At 31.8% G+C, this 20891-nt stretch overlaps 1 protein-coding gene across 2 annotated transcripts; it reads right to left on the bottom strand.

The window, feature by feature from the left end:
• Nucleotides 1–4841: 4841 nt before the first annotated feature.
• Nucleotides 4842–20431, bottom strand: nmd (no mitochondrial derivative). Of its 2 annotated transcripts, none has more exons than XM_088231681.1 (7): nt 20245–20431; nt 19805–20013; nt 18066–18162; nt 16876–17020; nt 15062–15358; nt 7889–8151; nt 4842–6559 (listed from the first exon to the last, which is right to left on the bottom strand). In XM_088231681.1, the coding sequence occupies exons 2-7, from the start codon at nt 19984–19986 to the stop codon at nt 6398–6400; spliced, it is 1146 nt and encodes a 381-aa protein (XP_088087807.1). In that variant the 5' UTR covers nt 19987–20013; nt 20245–20431; the 3' UTR covers nt 4842–6397. The 2 variants fall into 2 exon arrangements, with proteins under 2 accessions (XP_088087807.1, XP_088087808.1); XM_088231682.1 differs by having other exon boundaries at nt 20249–20387.
• Between the last annotated feature and the right edge of the window lie 460 nt (nt 20432–20891).

The following is a 20891-nucleotide window of genomic DNA, read 5'->3' as shown; positions in this document are numbered from 1 at the left end:
TTATCAAACTATTAACAAATAAATAAAAAACCATTGATATTCCTCACTACGAGTTTCTTTTAGTATTTTTGTTTAATATTATTCTGTTGAGAAAATAGCTATTTTTAAAAATAAAAAAGAATTTAAAAATATATTTAAATACTTATAGCTTTTACTGGAATATACAATGATATATCGGTTGATATCTTGCAAAACGTTAGAAGTGGAATTATACAATCATAAACAACTGTTTCAGGTAACATAATTTTTTTTTCACGAAAGAGATTGTTGAAAAATATTTAACTTAGCGACATAAAGTCACTACCATAAATGAGTTTTATCTATCAACCGACGATGTTATATGAGTTCTTAGGATTTTAAAAGTTGTCTCTTGAAACATTTTCAGAATATATGAAACATAAATATCCACACTAACCAAACACAAGAGCCTGATTCTTTTTTTGCAAGTTCAACCTGAATTGCTGTTTTAATTGGTTTGTTTTAATGTTAATAAAGGTTTATTAAAAAAATACAAATAAGCCGATCTTTGTTTAAATTTAAATTAAATTATGCAGACCAATTCAGGAAACGGTTTCATTTATAGGCAAAAACAAATCTTATTTTAAAAATAGATGTAGGAACATTTGAATGTTCCAAAACCAGTTAACATAATTGTTTGGTTAACAGGATTATATAAATATGTATTATTTAAAAAAAAACCACATACATAACAATAATCGCTAGTGCTTCAAATATTAATAGTGAAGAAAAAATTTTGACGGATAAGGAATGGAGCATCCAACAATTTATATGAAAAAAAAACAGCTAAATAATATGTATAATAAAAATACGAAATATTCTAAATAAATAATAAAAAACTTATGAGTTTCAAAGACACTTTATTGATAAAAAATATAACATTGCTGCAGGCCATAAATATTTCAAATGCATTTGTTGAGATCAAACATACAAGTTATCACTGTAATATCACCAAAAATGCCCAGAATTATACAAATTTAACAAATTATTACCATATCTTAAAATATCACTAAAATGAATCTAGTAGAATCTAGAAACCATACAAAATTGACACTTGGCAGTCATGTCCAAAGATTTAAAAACATTTTTTAAATTATCATCTTGTTGAATATATTAAAATGCAAGTGTTTTGGCATAACAGCTTTCTAAAAACACCTAAGGAAATAAACAAAATAATTCATTTAATCTCTATTCAGTGGCCATTTTTGATTAAAACTCGCGCTTGGTTTTGAGTGGAAACACATTTTATATTTTTGCTTTACTGCGACAAAAACATTAATACTTTTATTTAGATTATAAAATGCATATCATATTAACAATTTATAAATTTTGTCATCGAGTAAAAAATACATTAAAATTTCTGGAGAACTCTGATATTTCATATTTTTGGTTAGGTCTCTGTGATGACTTGATTCAATCAAGTAATAAGCCTTGACTTAGTCTTATTGAAGCGAAGCCAATGCTGGATTAAGGCAAAGTAAAGGTTGGTCAGACTGAATCATGTGGTCTATGCCGCCTTTAAGATTTACCATCTAGCATGTTAATGGCATATATAATGGAACTTTTTGTTATTATTTTATGCTTTCATTTTACAGTAAAAGCACTCTATTAATAAAATCTATTAAGATCTCCCATCCATGTACAACAATAATTTATCTTTAGATACCAGGATTTATTTTTCTAGTATAACAAGGAGTAATGAATAATGATGTAGAATTTATGCTAAGAGGAAAAAAGAGTACCTATTAATTTACACCTAATTATTTTTTAAGTGAATTTTTTTAATCGACAGGTATTTCAATGAAGATGGAGAGCCTTTTTTTGAGAGAATGAGCAAGTCTAGACATTTTCGGGGCGTATGACATGTCATTAAATGGTTTTAACTATCCAACAATCTTGACAAACTCCCTAGTAGGTTTCAGTACTTACCTACAAAGTTTTGGATATATTTTTTTTAAAAATAGGTTCAATATTCCTTTTTTTTAGTAGTAACCCTTGCCCTGCGACTATGGCTCTAGTCAACAGGATCTGTATGTGGCAATATTTTCAACCAATAATTGCATCTCTAAATGTCCACAGCATATTTATGCATCATCTGAGGTGCCATTCATAAGTTACATACATATAATAGAAATACATACACATAATAATAAATGAAAAGAGTGACAGTAAGTAATCGTGGTTCTAGTAATCACAAGATTGAACAATTTCTTCCGAGAAATATAAAACACTGGTATTTTTTGTACCATTCTTTATATTATCTTTTTCTCCTGCTGCTCCTATCGGAGGTTGGCAACCATCACCTGAAACTTCTCTCGATCTTGGGTCATTCATGAGCATTTCTGCATCTGAAGATTCCCGAGCCATGATGTTCTTTTAATCCCCAACCTCGTTTTCCTCCACTATGAGCTGTAGAAGGGCATATTTTTCTCCACGGAATGTGGCCAAAATATGCGGCCTTTTGTCATTTGACAGTGTTTAACAGTTATCTATCTTTTTCCATTTTACATATTAAGTACCCTTTCATTGGACACTCAATGCCCATAAGATACGCAGCTTTCTCTCGTGCAACCACATTTCAAATGCCTCAATTTTACTTATCATGGTGATTTTGAGAGTGCATCCTTCCACTCTATACAACAGTATGGAAGACACGTATGCTTTTACACTTTATTATATATGCTACATAAATGAAAGTATCCTACAATACCAACTTAACTGCTTATGGTAATATTTTATTTTAAATTCAAAACTAAAGACAAAGACATAAATTTCCCAAACTGAAATATTAAGACGCGAAGTGAAGTGACGGTTATTATTGTCATTCTCTCCTTATATATACTTCAATAGTATATGCCAGGGGTCTCCAAACATGCCAACATGCGAGCACTACCAATCTACATGCCGGTATCCGGCCCGAAACAGTTTATTTTGGTTACAGTATAAAATTTACAATATAAGTAAATCGTACAAAATAAGAATTATATGTTTTATTAAAAGACTAATTAAAAAACACAATAACTGAAATACGTATTGAAAAAGAACATTTTATCTGTAATCAATGACATGAGATTTATCATAAAGTACTCGAATCTTCCAAACGAGCAATCACACAGCAGAACTTTCCCAGAACATGTTCTAACTCTGCTAACCACTACAAGATGGCAGATGGCGCTGAATACTTTGTAGTAATACTTCATAAGTTCCAACCGAAATTACAAACGGCACTAAGTCCACTCCCGCACCCTGCACCATAGATACTTCACTCAATTGAATTACAATTGGGCGTGATTAAAGAATACAGTATGTTGGTATGATGAGCTAGCTAGTTGGGACTTAGTGAAGGAGTTAGTGTGGCCCTTAGCCTAAAAAGTTTAGTGACCCCTGCAATACATCATGGTTTTTGCTGAATTAAATATAGTGAAAAACAATTTGCAATGTTTTTTTAAAAATAAATTTGTTGTAGTTTGCTGGTTTAGAGATAATAACATTAAAGGAGAATGATTGTAACTAAAACATTCTACAAATTGCAATACATACAAGCGTAATCATTTAAAAAAAAGCATTAGAATCTTTGGGAAAAAATTAACAGTATGAGAAATGTACTTTATGTTTCAATAAGTATGCAGGTAAAGTTGATAAATTTTCTCAATGTACCGTGGTTTTAATTGTTGATATGTATATACTTCGAAAACTCAAAATTGTAAAAATGTGATACGGTATTGTTTTCAATCATAAAAAAAAGGACATAGAGAAAAAAAAATACTATTATTTTATGTATGTGTACAATTTATTTGAAAAGTGTATAATTTTTTCAATTTTTGTAAGCTCTAGCTTGAAGCAAAAATCATATAATGCATATATGATGGAAATGAATACATATGAAATTTTACAAAAACAGTGGTAGTTATGTTGCTTTAGTATGTTATAATACTTTTAGTGCAGGAAATGTATTTCTACCCGCGTGCCATACTGGTGCTTACCGGTGGGAGAGTTAAGGAGAAAGAAATATCCACAATGACAGTGTTGAGTATGTTCAATGCACAAAAGGAAAAATTTTAACTTGCTATACGTGCACTTGTGTACATTTTCTGACATACCCCTACACAGGGACAGTTTTCATAGGTATCATATGTGTATACATCAGTGGCAAGCGGTGAGTTTTTAGATTGGTAAGCTGCGGAAATTCTTTTTTAAATTTTATATTTGATAAATAATCCATAACAAATGGCGCTAGCGGCTAATAGTTTTAGTTAAAATATTTTCTAATTTAACACTAACATTTTATTAACAAAAAAATGCATTTAAAAAAAACATAATTGCATAAAATTAGAACCCGCGGGGACTCAAACCCTAACCCTAGTTACTAGGATGCGAACAATTTATCTGCAAGGCTATTTCATGTACTAGCACAGCCGCCGAAAAAGTGATTTATAAAATTGTATTATTCATAAGCGTACCATATATCTTTTCTTCGTTGCACTATTGTAATTCGTGTTAAAATACAACACTATTGATTGCTTGGTGAAGAATAATTATAAAAACTAAATTATTTTTAAGTATTCCTCACCCAGTACTATAGTTCACTAAACAAAACATCAATTGTCTTTTTAGAATCATTCTTTCATAGATTTTTATATCACCTTAATATTCACTGAACTATGTAAATTATACTTTATATGATTATTTACATATATTTACTCTTAACGCGGTTCCCTATTAATTCACTAGTAACGTTTTTATCATAACTCAAACATTATTTTTAAAGTTTAAATAGGTACAGAAGAATTCATTGTATGCACATTTTTTTTTTATAACTCATGTTTATTTTATTTTTGTTCAGCGAACCATTGTTTTTCAAAACCCACCAAAGGATTTATACTGATATTAAGGATTAAAATGACAGTTTGTAATATGATTTATTTTACAATAAATTCATTTTCAAACCACCGAACAGGACTTGCCAAGGAGCACTGGCCGATTCCTTTTAACATAAATAATGCCAAAAACGGCCACTGCGAACGCCACATGTCCTATGTGATACATAATATGTCAACGGTATCCTATCAAAGAAAAATAGTCCTTCGGAAACAATGTTCGAAATACTAATTTCCAAAAACAGAATCTTCAAATAATATTTGTAATATGCAACCTTGTTTTAGTACTGAAAAAAGCTGACTTGGGTTAAAGATGTAAAACATGGTGTACTTTTTTGTATGGAGGAATAAGCTGAGGTAATCGGCTAGTTTTATCGTTCACTGAGAACGGACCGGGCACACTTCATAGATATTTTTTTGTAGGAAGATATAAACTGTGGTGGTTATTTTTGATAAATATCAATTATTTTATTTATTTTCCCATAAACATGGTTAATATAAAACATTATTATCGAAAGTCAAATATAATGGTAGGCTGTGCATAATCGCTTATTTTGACGATTCGCCCCTTGTATACATATAATATGATACTTATAAAAAATACTATAACAATCGTTATTGAGTGGGTATTTATATATAGTAGTAGTAATTGGAATATTTTATATAAAACATTCCTATAAATATGTGATTACGACTATGTACCTATGTTATTTATTTATTTTAAAGAAACAAACAGCGACAATGATATAAAAACATTTTTTTTAAAATACAGTTTAAAGACAGACCAGCAAAGTTTCTAAATAAAAATCATACATATTATTAAATTGTGTTACAACAAAAGGATGTGTTTATGTGTATGAGAGTAAGTGTAGATGTGTGTTTATTTGTATTAGTGTGGGAGTAAGTGTAGATGTGTGTTTATGTATATTAGTGTGAGAGTAAGTGTTCAGGGGTGTGCATCATTATATAAAATAATTGATTCTAAATTTAAAAAAAACAACATTGCGGAGCAGTGTATTGTGTGTATTCGAAATTTCACTAAAAAATAACTGAGAGTTGAGGTTGTGGAGAGATTTTTGTAAATTAGTTTTTATTTCATTTTCCGCCGGTTTTTTAGCCTCGTCAACAAAGCCCTCGCAGATTGTGTAAATAATTGAATCGAAAAGTAGTGTATAAATACATAATATCTGTGATATGAATACCTTAAAAATTTCTGGAAAATATATTTAGTAAGTATTATACACCAACACTACTTGTAATTTTTTAAAACTAAATAACAAAGAAAAATATTAATAAAAAAAAAAAAATCAACATTAAATCTGTTTTAATACATCAACATGCTTGTTTTAGACTAATCGATATATAAATGTTGCACCAAAATTAATCTATTTAGCTATGTTTACTGAAGCAAATGAATCTTTTTAAATTACACACTTTTAAAAACAGATCAATATACAAACTAAGCTACAAATACTCAACATTTTGTCTAGTGCTAAATATATTTAATCCAAATCAACCGGATTATGATTTCGATTCATATTGAAATTATGCGATTCTTTGAACTTCTTTAAAGATAGACAAAGATCGTCCATTGTTATGGGGCGTATGGCATCATCATACTTATCCTCGGAATCGGTGTCGTTCGATGTTGATGGACCATCTCTCTGCAAAAATAATACGTTTGAAATTAAATTTGTACATAAAAAATGGTATTATTTTAATAATAATGACATTTCTCACTAAAAAAAAATAGTTTTGAAATTAGCATTAAACTATTATTGATGAAAACACATGTGACTTTTTATATATCCACATATACATAAAAGTAGGGCCTATCAGAGGAGGAGTAGGGAGACTGTTGCCCCAGCCTTTTAATATTAGGGGCCTGAACTCGGGAATTCAATTTGGTAGACAAAAATATAGAGGTAGGCAAAGCGGAGCAAAATTAGGGATGCAGAAATAAGGACAAGCAGAAAAAACTCATTGGTATCTAAATATAATATAATTACAAAGGGCCCTAAAATATTGGCTGCTTCAAGATTCACATTTTCTCTGAAAGGCCCATAAAAGTAATGATTATAAATATGATAATTTATTTTAAAAAAACATCAATTATATAAATAAACAAGTACAAAAAGTAGCATGTACATCCAGTTAAAGTTTTCCAAAAATATAAATATAATAGTGGAAAATGTTACATGGAGAAAAAACAATGAATATGCAAGAAAAGAAAAGAAAAATATGTCAAGAAAATTTGGGAAGGAAGCGGATTCTCTCAACAGAATTGACCAATTTGAAATACACTATGTAACAAATATGCATTCAATACACTTCAACTCTATTTTTTTAATGAATTCTAGTAGGATAGGCACTGTTTTTGTGCTTTTATGGAACGCACGCTACTGTATGTAACAAATATGCATTCAATACACTTTAACTCTATTTTTTTAAAATTGTATTTATTTATTAATTACTAATTAAGTTCAGAGTAATAAAGTGCCACATCTGTAGAGATGGCGATTCACTCTATTGCATAGAATAAAAGCGTTGCAAATTTTTAGTTAGGTTTTTGGTTTAATAACAAACGTGTAACGGAATGTTTCGGTTTGCGTTTGCGATTCTCGACCTGAGTACCTGCGGCTCATTGTTTTGCGTAAACTATGGCTAACTTCGTGGTTGATAATCCTAGAATGATTTATGTCCGTATGGATGGCTCTAAAGATGAGGCGCCTTATATTACTCTGAGCATAAAAGAGTAACGTATCGTCGACTCCATGTCACTAAAATCCCTGTGTTGAGTTGGGACGCAACACAATCAAAAGTGATTGACAAATTTACGTTTTCTTCCTCTAATTGTCATTTCCAGAGAATACTAATTTATTATATAAATACACGGAATTTTTTATTGTAAACCACAATCGCAGTGCGTAATATATTTTATCTATCGAGGATTAAGAGTTAATGAAAGATTTATCTTAAAATAAAATACTTACAGGGTTATGCGAGATTTGGGACATGTAATCTCTAACTCGGTAAACTGAAGCATTTCGACATAATTCAAAAAGATCTGATCCAGAAAGTCCCTCCGACAATTGAGCAATACGGTGTGTATCTACATCGTTGTCAATCGGCTCGTTACGTAAAATTAGTTTCAAAATGTTATCTCTTTGCGTTGCGTCTGGTAAACCAATACGGAATGTTGCTGGCATACGACGTTGAATGGCTTTGTCCAGATCTTGGGGACGATTTGTAGCACCTGTAATATAGTACAAGTGAATTATAGTTTCATTAAAAAAAAATATATATATATATATTTTTGTATGGTGTAGTGCGTTGTGATTTTTAAGGATATTATGGTTTAAATTTTTTTTTTTACAATCTTAAATCTCCCCATAAAATCTGGTAGAATTTATCAGATACATATTTATTAGACCTAAATATTATCTTGTGAATATTATCAGACAACACTGTATATTAGGGTGTCCCAGACTATAAGGGCAATTTTATTTTTTTACAGATTGAGACACGCATACCCTCTTATTTTGTTGCATTTGACCTTAAAAACTGAAATAATAAATATTATTGAAATCGGATAGCGATAACCCGTGCCGACTTGATGTCAAACTTTGAATATAAAAGTTTGTATGGAAACCATAGGGGAATATTTTAACTTAATTTTTATTTTGTAAATAAAACAATGGTACTTTGATTATTGCATCACATTTATTATGTATTATACATATTAATTATTTAAAGGACATAAATAATTAAATTTTCTTTTTAAGGTTTGTTTTTTACAGTCAGGATATACTTTTCTGTGTTCTTGTACGCAACGTAATGAATATTGTTTTTGTTCCTCGTCCACTGTGATTAAGCCATTAAGTCTTGCATCAACTTAAAAGCTCTTTCAGCCGTATCATTAACTGCTTTCAGTGACTGCACCTTCATTTTAGCGCGTTGAAACGAAGCATTAGCAGGCCACGAAGTAGGACACTCCATGATAAAACTGTCGTCAATTTCGAGTCGCCTAAAAAAGGATCTGCTGTTCATGGAAACAAAGTCATCGATGTTTTTTTCGAAAAGAGGCCTGCTAAGTTCTTCTCTCGATGGAATGTAGCGTTTATTGTGGACCGATAGATTTTCTTTGGCCAAATTAGCAACTATTTTTACCTAACTTTCTTGGTTAATATCATCGTCAAATAGAGACAAGATGAACACTTCGTCCGCTAAATACCACAAATGGTGGCAAAACTTCTGTATAGCCACTTTTGATATAGTGTTGTCGACCATTTCGTATGCCTTCACAGCCTTCAAAAAGCACAAGTCCTGGTAGGGCGCTTTTACCGTTAAAGTGCATTGCAGCCAAGGCTTGACATAGGATGTCGCGATAAACAGACAGACGTCTAATAGAGCTGTTTTGTCCTTATTTGACATTTTGAATTGAGAGCTAAACAACGATATTTTTAATGAATAAATAGCTCTCGCCATCCATCTTGCTTGGTGCATGGCGCCTGGAGGCCGAATTTTAAATTCATTAACTTTATCTCCGCCAAGAAATATAATGCAGAGCTCTATTAACTCTCGATAGTCATCTCTTACAATTTCTTTGGTCAAATCAGTTCTGTAATACTCTAAAAGTTCATCAATTTTAGAATCGTTCAGACGTAATAGCGTTTCTTTGTGGCTTTGTATCTTCTCTACATTGATGTTTTTCCAGTTTGATCGAAAATTTTTGAATAAAGGGATATCGGGACTTGTAGTGACTTGGCTGATTTTGGCCTCGATCACAGCTTTTAGTACCAATTCGTAGATGTGATGGCGGCAAGCAAAAATCAACATTTCTCTGTTCAATTTCTGTTCGAGAAGCACACATGCACCATTAATTCGGCCTGTGTTAGAAGCAGTAGTATCACAACAGAGGATCTGTGCTTTATCTTCAAGATTCCAGTCAACAATAGCATTCCAAACTGCTTGTGCCTGTTCACTTCCCGATGAGTTTTCTAATTTTGGCACAGCAATAAGTTGCTCTTTATTATCGTTTGAAATCACGATTGGTAGACGTTTCTCTTTAGATTTGCGTACATCTAAAGCCGGCAACAGTTTTCCATCCCAGTGGACAGTTACAGTATCTGGTACATCGCTTTGAAAATTAAGTTTTATGGCTTCTGCGCGCTCTTTTCGCTTTTCTGTACGAATTCTTTGGATGGAGGACTTGCTTATAGGAAATTCGTCAGTGCTGTGGCCAAGTGCTTCAATGATAAAGACAGAATCTCTCATACTTAACTGACACCTGTCTAATGCCGCCACCAGTTTCGGAGTAATTAAATTTTTCTTCACAGAAGTTTTAATAGTATCGGGCTGTTTCCTCTCAATTGGAATGGACAAATCTTCTTGTAAGTCCGTTACTTCAGAATCAGAAGATGAAGTTTCTTGTAATGGCTCATGAGAAGACGTAGAGGGTGTTATGGATGCCAAATAAGTGTCCAGCCGCTTTTGCTCCTGGATATTTCTAAGACTCGCCTTTTCCTCCTTTTCTGACAATTTTTTGTCCACTTCAGCTAAATGACCGGGTCGTCCTGGCTCTCTCTGCTTTTGTAAGAAAATCTTATCTTCATTTATCTTTATTAATTGAAGCGCATCGGCATGTGCAATATCAAACAATTTTTTTGTATTTGTAACAAACTCTTGTCGACGCTGCTCAAACACATCTTGAGTTTTGTTTGCATCTTTTTGCAAATTTCTCCAATCTTGGTATAAGGCTACAAGTTTCTTAACACAGTTAGGTAAAGATTTAGTCGGTATACGTGCCTTTTCCCAATAAATAATGCACTCACGAATAGTAAGATTTGCACTTTCATTGACGCTTAAACCGCCAGCACTTGTCCATTAGAGGGAAGTTTAGAACCTGTAATTTGATGTTTTATATCCCCAACCAAAAATATTTCCTTTTTAGAACTGCGTAACTCCACAGACATGTTGACACAACGAAAACAATGCGTTCACTTATAAAAACAAACACGATATTACAAGCACATTAACACTTAGTTCGCGCGCGCCGTACTATGTAAGTTCTGCCAAGTTCCGATGCAAGTCGGCACGGGTTGCCGTGATTCAATTTACGTGAAATTTTATTTATATATATAAGTGTTTAGACATCATTCAAACAAAATTAAAGGGTATGCATTGAAATAATAAAACTTTAATTTTTCTGGGACACCCTACTGTATAAACACCAATACGTAGCAACACTGGGGGCCATTTTTTTGTTTTTTTTTTTTTGTTTATTTATCCATACATATATTATTTACATAGAAATATAATTACAAAAATACACTTTAGAAAAATACATCTTAAAATTAAGCTATAACATGAATTGGAAAAATGCCCACAAAGACTACAGCACCTGAGCGTGGGCCATTCTTTTGATAATTATTAAATAGTTTATGGCACATATATATGGTATGACATGACCATCAAAAGAAAAGAAAAAAGAAAAATAAAAGAAAAGAAAAATAAAAGAAAAACCAAATTAACATATGCTGAAATTACGAAAATATGATTTATTTGCAGTATACATTAACACAAACAAATCGCACTCAACAATGTTTTGAGTATGTCCAAATGCTTGCAGAAGGTGATTTGGTTCAGCCGGATGAATCTCACCCGCATGATAAAGGTTTCAGTTCTTTTAATTCACAAAAGTCAAAAGATGGAAGAGTTGAGGAAATGTGGATGTTCAAACATAGGCAGAATGATGAATGTTATACAATGTGAAAAGTGGCCACTTAAACCAGCCAATGACAGGTCATAAGCCCCGTAAATGCCTAGACTCATATATTCCCTTCTCAAAAATGTTTTCCCTCTCCGTTGCAACAAATTTAAATCGCACTTAAGTTGTCGATTGAAATGTTCATACTTCAAAGATATCTTAAATGATTAATTTATGATCAGAAATGTTTGTAGTTCATGTATTCATCCGATAAAGTGATAATAAGTGTTTGAAATAATAATTTAAAACATAAACACAAGTTTTGAGACGTACAGTGGGGATGCCATAAAATATTTAGAATGCGGTGATTAGGAATCTTAACCCTTAGACTGCTAAACAACGATATATCGCTGTTGTTAATCCCTATCATAAAGTTCTAACTAGACTGATGTTAACGTCACAATACCCAAAAGGGTAAATGAATTCGGGAACTGCTTGTTGCACTTAACCGTCAGTGGTATAAAACATTTTTAAAACATGAAAAATACTTATTAAATGGGTTATTATTTAGTTTCGTACCTATTTCAGCTCTACGGAAAATTTCATACAAAAAATGTTTTCTTACGCGTGGTAAAAATTTGAGCATTAAATTGTACGGCAAAGTTTCTTGAAAATGATTTTTTTTTTTAAAAGTGTTTTAAAAAAAATGTATTTGATAAAAACGAACTACTTTGAACGACGTCACATGTTTATATGAATCAACCAATGATATGTGGAAGATTCCTCATCGTCAATGGAGCAATCAACAGAACTAACCGAGAAGAAGCGGAAAAGAACTTGCGACGTCACACGCGGATTAATTTCAGAAATACAAAACTTTAAAAATCGTAGCGCTGATAATACGATACATAATTATTTTTTTTAAAAGCTGTGTTAAGTAGTCTATTAACAAATATATATGTTTTTTTAAAAACCACTAAACTTCCTCATTATAAATTTACTTATGATGTTTAAATTCGCAGTGCTTTAAAAAAAAAAGAGAAACGACTAAACACAGGAAACTTCTAGCTAGTCGGGACCTGAAACAGTGAATTTTTTATATTGCAAAAACAGTGAAATAAAAAATAAATCATGTAATATTTAGAATTTACAATCACTTATATGATATTTGAGGAAAATAATTATATTCTGTGTTTTCCTCGCTATTATACCCGATCCAGTGATTACAAAATTATTGATGTATTTCCGTAATGAATAACTAATTGAAAACTTTACCTTTAATTTAATAACTCTTATCTAGTGAGGTCCCAGGTCCCAGGTCCCTATATCACCGGAAAACCCCGTAATTCAGAATATAAGCAAATACGTAAAGAGCCATAAAACATAAAAATAATTCACCGTGGAACCTAATGATTGTCAATTAGGACGTTTGAATATTAAAAAATCATTTGTTAATTTATTATAATGGGTACCTACAGTAATGGAAAATTAAAATGTTTTAGCTGTTCATTAGGTGGTAATTATTACTCTACAAATAAAACGTAATTATTACTTTACAAACTCTATTCTACAAACTATTCTACAAACAAAACGTAATTGTGGTAAATGAGGTATATCAGCTCAATACTGATCCAAAAATATTTCAGAAATAGCTTCTTCGATTTCGAGCTCTTCATAAGAGTCATATAAACTATCATCACTATCTCTTAGAAGTTGATCGTTATTGTCTAATCCACTTTTGTAATAGGTTGAGCTGCTAAGCTTCCGAGTTTCTCGGTGAGGTATTATTATTTCTGTATCACTTTCACTATCCGTTATCATTTTGAATGATATATTTTGTAAATTTATTCACAATAAAAAGGAGGCTTGTCTAACTTGTCAGTTAGAGTAACAAAGTAAGATTAAAAATATATATAAACGTGAAAAATATGTAATTTACCACAGATGTTAGTAATTTCAGCTACTGTTGTCTATCTTGCTCAATCCATTATGTGTGAACTATCTATTAGTGAAACGGAATATTTTTCTTGGTAGTGATATCAATTTGTGAGACAGTTGTACAAAAACATTATTTTTTTAAATTAAAATTATATTATAACATTTACCAAGAAATAATATCACTTCTTAGTACATTTACCAGTTATCTTTAAGTTTCAATCTAAATAACTCCATACAAACATTTGGACATACTCAAAATATTGTTGATTAAAATAACTTGCATAAAAAATTTAAAGTATTTTTAGGCATTACCTAGGAAATTAAATAATTAATCCAGATGAAACTCACCGAAATCAATAAAGGTTTCAGCTCTTTTAGTTTGCAATTGTCAACAGACGCAAGAGTTGAGGTAATGTAAAAATAATCATGAATGTGGATGTGTAAACATACGCAGAATGGTGAATATTGCGCAGTGTGTAAAGTGGTCATTTAAACCAGCCAATGACAGGTCATAAGTCCTGTAAATGCCTAGACTTCCATATTCCCTTGGTAAAAATATTTTCCCTCTCTGTTGCAACAAATTTCAAGATATATTTTACTCAATTTGCATTGCAATGCATTGATGGAAGTGGTAGGTTTGATAATATATAACAGGGCACTTTGCCCCGCAATCAACAAAAAAACTATCATCAATTATGTCGTTTCAATAATAACTATTAAAACAATGCGCCTTGAGATTGCTGTACGAGATCATTTTTGTTTGTTTTTATTTTCATTAAGAAAGGGTTTACAACTGCTGTACGACAATGTGATGCCGGTGGCATGAGTTGTCTATCTTGCTCACTCCATTGGGCTTGAATTAGATATTTATGAAATGGAAGATTTTTCTTGGAATTGCTATTAATTTTTAAAACAGTAGTGTGTTTGGAAAACAACGTATTCGATAAAATATTTTTAAAATGCATAAATAATAGGATTTCTGATTAGATTCTTGAAAAACTGCGTAGCAGCGTAAGGGTTAAACAGTTATGTAATGGAATTTCCACAAAATTTTTCTAAAAAATAATACAGTATAATTAAATTAATATGATATGTATGCTTTGAAATGTATTTCACACCACTTGTAATAATATTATTAAAGTATATATTTTTTTTTCGGGCCTCGTGGCGTAATGGTCAGCGCATTTGCCTACCATGTGAGAGGTCTCGGATTCGATTCCCGACATGGTTGATATGAAATATTTATTTAAAAGGGTGTTTTCACATCAGAATACTTCATAGTCCCTGGACTGGTACCTGAAGGGTAAGACTGATCATCTTACCATTTAGTAACAAAAATGATCAAGATACGCTGCGATTGGTATACCAATGCACCATTAGGTGTGGAAAGGGAATTATGATTTTAATTATGATATATACATACAGCCCAAATAATTTATTTGAAAAAAGTTAAAAAAATTCTAATTAAATTACATAAAAATATCTCACAGTAAACAAGAAAGTTTAAATGGAAACTCACCCATTACTATGACGGTGCAATTAGAGTCTGTTATGAGTCCATCCCACAGTGACATGAACTGGGCCTTCATCATCGCGGTTGCTTCATGATCGTGCTGATTACGTGAGCGTAAAAAGGAATCTATTTCATCAATGAAAATTATGCATGGCTGTAGTTTAACAGCCAAACTGAATACGGCAGCAGTCAACTTTTGAGATTCTCCATACCACTTATCAGTAAGGATGGATAAATCCAGATTTATGAACTGAGTTTTGGCTTCTTTCGCAGTAGCTTTTGCAATTAATGTCTTACCTACACCTAAAAATAAATAATAGAGATATAAAAACATAGAGTATTTACATTACAATACAAAAGACATTAAAATATTTTCTATAAAGTCAATTACATACAGTGCATGCAAATGCCTATATTAATGTGTTATAGTGCCTTTTTGGTGAACCAAGTAAACATACAAATTTTGTTTGTGTAAAGCACACTAGAATATTTATTTAAAAATGTTATGTCATGCACACATAAGTAAAATTTATTAAAGATTTCAATGGACTGTAGAGTGCCCGCCACTTAACCTTTCTAACACTTACACAAACAAATCTGTGTGTAATATGCAGGTATGTAAATGTGTGAGTAAAATCGCGTCATTTGACCGTCTAACGTCCGTTCTAAGGGCTCATGAAATACCTGTAAGTACGTTTCTAACTCTAGAGGTGATCGCACGTCCGTTTGTTTCAAGAAAAATACAGTGACCATGTCTAAAGTTACAGATTTCCGAAATTCAATATACTAGTCAAAATGTTTGCTACTTTCACATTGGTTAAATATCAGATAATGTATTATTTATATTGCAGGAAGGGCATGTAATTTTTTTGTTTACTGTAGTTATGGAAAGATTAATATATTTATATAATGTTCTACAATGAAAATAGCCTACTAACTACCCTGCCAAAATCCACAAATTTGGTCACTAACCCCTCTAAGTTAATTACTGCTGAGTCTTATCATAACCGAACATGACCTTATCGGAATATGAATAATTTTAAAGTAAATGTAAATTTCAAATCATTTTCCATTACATAAAAATATCGGTATTCCCGGGCATTGTTATTTGATTGCAAAAGTATTCATGCAAAGACAAGAGATGAGAAGTAATTCTGAGTAATATTCCTGCAAACCAATTGTTTTAAGTATTATGTCCTTTGTTTATACACTATTGTACATGTGAGCCATGTTTTTGATATAATCTTTATGCTTTTCAATTAGGTACTTTTTTGAGTTTGTTGTCAGTCACTGGGTGTATAAATTTAGTTTTAAAAACATCAGATTTCCACTCTGATACAGAATAATGATTATTTACAGAAGAAATAAGAGATTTTACAATTTATACTGTAAGCAATGTTTAAATATTATACGAAAGTGAAAAATTACATGTATTCACTTTTAATTTTCACTTAATAAATTAAAAAAATAACATTACAACCTTGAGATTATAGAAGTTCATTTGTGTTCAGATTTAACCAACTGTGGCAATATATTGCTTGAGATGGTTAAGTAAATAATGGTCAATTTACACAGTAACTACATAATGAATTTTGATATTTTCAACAAATACGTGATATTGCCACAAAGAATTCAGAAAAAAAAAGAAAATTTTAATAAAATGAAAAGAAATAAACTCAGTAGCATTTATTCATTCACATCCATTTTTAAAAATACATATTCATGCGCATGTTTTACTTCTTTAGACATAACTCATGTTCCAGCGAAAGCACTTACAACCTCGACATATAAATTATTTATATATTAACAGAGAACAGTACCTGGAGGTCCGTGAAGCAACACACCCTTTGGAGGTTGTGTGAGGAGGGAATCTGCAAACAAGTCTCTTTTCTGTATGGGAAGGATAACGGTTTCCTGAAGTTCTTGAATGATATCATCCAAGCCAGCTATGTCGCTCCAACTTACCTGAAATTTTACTAACTTTGAGATATTTATATGCTAGCAGATAACAGTCAACTGTTTTCAAATAAATATTATATGTTAAATCCACCAAGAATTGATTCATGGTCCTGTCATTTTGACTACTACGCCAAGCATATATGGTATATTAAAGCGTGTAATATTACATTTTCTTCAGTGGAAAAATGATCGTTTGGTAAAGAAGTATGTTTAATATTTTATTTTATGCACTGAAACGGTCACACAGAAAGTCATTCCGCACATTCAGATTTTACAAAAAATGTATTTCGTTTTTGTGGGCATAACACCCGGGCTTTTGTTACCTTCCTCCCGCAGGGTGATGTTTGAGACAGTTAAGTCAATCTCACGCCATAGTGCCAGGCGACGCACACAAGCGGTTTGCTGAATCTCATTCTGTGCGTGATTGTTTGTATTTTGGCACATGTACTTAATGCATAATGATGATGTTATAGATGGAGAATCTCAAGAACCGTAAATAATTTCATTTTATGATCCAATTGTCTTGGCGTTTCTCAATATTGGAGGAATGAACTCCGACAAAATCCACAGACCTAACACAGGCACTAAGCCTTGTAGAAGTCCTTCCTGAAAGGATAGCTAAACGGCTACTCAAAGATTATCTTCTTTTGAGTTTGCTAAATATACAATTGCCTGCATCGATTACGATTCGCATGAGAGAAATACTGGAAGATGCTCGATCTGTGACCGAAAGATGAATCGATCGTCAAGGTTCATGTGCCACAATCGTACTTGAGAATTTTTTCTCGAACAGAGACCAAACAATGATAATAATAATAATAAATATTGGTATATATTATTTAACCTTAAAGTGACCGTAAACGAGATAAAAAACAACAGAAGGCGCGTTTGCGGAATGTCATTCCGCGCGCGACCTTTGGTGTGATTATTTAGGGCACGACCATTGCAGGGTTAAGTAAACCAGATGTTTCCTAAAATGCATTCATTGAAAACCTAACTTAACTTGATACACAAAATATACTGGCATTAAAATTATAATGAAGTTTCATACCGAAATTTCTTCAGGTACCACTAAATGAGCCGCGATCATCATTTCATAATCTGAGAACTTGTCAATCTCCACATTGTGGTGTTTCCTCAAGCCGAGCCTAGAAATTTAGATAATTTAAAAAATATATTTAAATACATGGATTAAAAATAGAATTTATATGAAGTTTTACGTAAAAACTAATCTACACAATGCCAAGACCAATAATCAGGGAATACGCAAATAGGCTAAGATCATGGTAAAACATATTTAATTTATCAAAAGTCACAGTAATGAAAGAAAATTCTAATGTCAGCATCATCAGCTTAGGAATTACATTGATACGCCAATTGTAGTGTATCTTGATAGTTTATAATGAGAAAACATAATGACAATTCTTTGAAAATGTTTAATATTATCAAATTGCATGCAATTATTTGTTATTGGATCACAGTTCCACACAAATTGGAGGATGAGACAAGATTTGATGAATGTCCATTTGACAATTTTATGCATTTGAAGAGCTTATATCATAATACATTATGCTTAACACTTGGAACGGAAATGCCTGACAGGTGGATATAGTTTTAATTTTTGCCGCTAACTGCTCTACGCAGCATAGTTTCTGGCCAGGAGAGTCTTAATCGGTGTCTAGTCAACATAGAGTGAAAGTCACACTGCAAGCTGGTACTATCTTCTGGCCAAAATGGCATATTGCCGGATAATCACAGATGAACATTGTATCTGAACCTGTAAAAGTAAGTAATCACCCGCCTCTCAGGTGGATATTCCCAACTCGCACTATTTCATTAGAACTTGATCCCATCTATATATCATCCATTGTATATCCTTTCATTTATAAAAAAAAATGTTGAAGTTTCAATAAGACTCTTTTTACAGTATTTTTACCAAGTTCTCTCCAAATATCAGGGCATTATTTTTTCTACCCTGTTTTTTCCAATACAATTTTTTAAAATTATATTTTTGTACTCTGATTATACATGGATGCGTTTATACAATTCTTTAAAATATCATTCACAATATGTTATAATCATTGTGAAAGATCCTTGTACAGTTTTCTAAATCGCACTGTTAGTTTTTGATTTTGCTGATAAAGTTCCAAAAAATGTATTTTACAGGACTAGAAGAATATTGAAAATGATAACAGGGAGTCCTCTGATGATTTTGATACAGAGATCAATTCTGATGACTCCTACCTCCCAGGTGACAGATTCTCTTCTTTCTTCATTCTTCTGAGGGGTGGGAATGGAGTGGATATGTGACAAAAACAAAAAACAGATATCTGGGGTTATATAAATAAAGTTTTGAACACCAGTACAATTAGCGATAAAATAACACCTTCATTCACTCTCAAAATCGGTTTTCTGCTATTTTTGATAGTGTAGTTGGCTTTGATGTGAAATTACCATTTTCAAAGAAAATCTTGTAAAACTGTGGTATCCGCCTGTGAGGCGGATTTTCCTCAAAATGTGGTGCAAAGGTTCCAATCTAAGTGCAAGTCTGCTATTCCACGGAAATATTGAAAAACATAACCCTGCTGGAACTCCAACTCGAACCTAAGCATGGCAATCAAATGCGCTGAAACCACTATTATCAATCTTGACAATTAATGATAATAAGTATTGTGAATCATTACACATTTAAAACTTATGTATTTATTTGATTTTTTATTTATCATTTACACAAGAACCACGACGAATTTTATATTTTCAATTGGAAAAATAATTAGTAAGAGTCCTTACCTTCTTAATCTGTCATGTGCTTCTGTTTTCGCTTTCTTTTTACTCTTGTTGGTGGGATCCATTTGACCCATCAACCATTTTAAAGAAAAATAGGTTGCTACGGATAGTAAGGATACTCTGACGACAACTTGAACTATTTCATTCCTAGTGAAAAAAGAACCTTGACTAACTTGGCTCATCATGTCAATCTGCTTCGATCAGATGGTTTTCTGTAGGAAAATAAAATAGGTTATAATTTTAATATAAAATCATGAAGCAAGGATGATGGTCTAAAAAGTCTAAGTGTAGATTACATATTAAAGGGGGAATACTGTTTATAATAAATAAAAAAATGACAAAGATCCTGATAATGTAGAATGAATTGATACCAGAAATCTGACAATTGTAATGGGCTGGGCTAAATAATTTTGAATTTAAGATTGAAAGACTTTATCAATTACCAACTATATAGTAAAAACACGAGCCGAGATTTCCAATCGGGCGTGAATCACGGGAATTAAAAGCTGAAAACACGCAGATATACAGAGTACAGAGGCAGCATGAGCAGAGGGGCACCGTGCTAGAGATAATGTAGAACTAGAGCAATCCGAGCATAAATTATGAAATTATATCCACAGACCACAGACTAAAGATATATATTACTGCACTAGTGTAGCCAACTCGACAACAGTAAATGTCGCTAAACGCAGGTTCAAAAGTCACTAGAAATGGTTAGGTCTCAAAATGGCAAAAGTCTGTGGTGGTCTGTCCAAACAACACAACAAGGGCAGGGATTAAATCTTGGCCTTGTTTGATATGATAAAGTTTTATTTGCACTAAGGTATATTTTTTTTTAAAAATTACTCTAAGGTTTTTTTTGCCTATATTTATGTCTCTTTCCTGTTCACTCGAGGCATAAATATTCATCAGTGTAAAATTATACAAAATATTTAGGTATTGTTTTATTAAAAGTAAACGGATAAACGTAAGGAATGTCACTTAATTACAAAACAAAAAAATATATGTGTATTCTCGGTGTCTCTGATAAAAAAGCTAAAAGTAATTTCATTTATCTATTTTTATTTATTTTGTCCATTAACGCCCAAAA

The sequence above is a fragment of the Micrasema longulum genome, unplaced genomic scaffold (genome assembly GCF_059751315.1).
Source record: "Micrasema longulum isolate JH-2025_06_02 unplaced genomic scaffold, ASM5975131v1 h1tg000900l, whole genome shotgun sequence".
Classification (NCBI taxonomy): domain Eukaryota; kingdom Metazoa; phylum Arthropoda; class Insecta; order Trichoptera; family Brachycentridae; genus Micrasema; species Micrasema longulum.
This window is presented reverse-complemented; position numbering and strand designations above follow the sequence as displayed.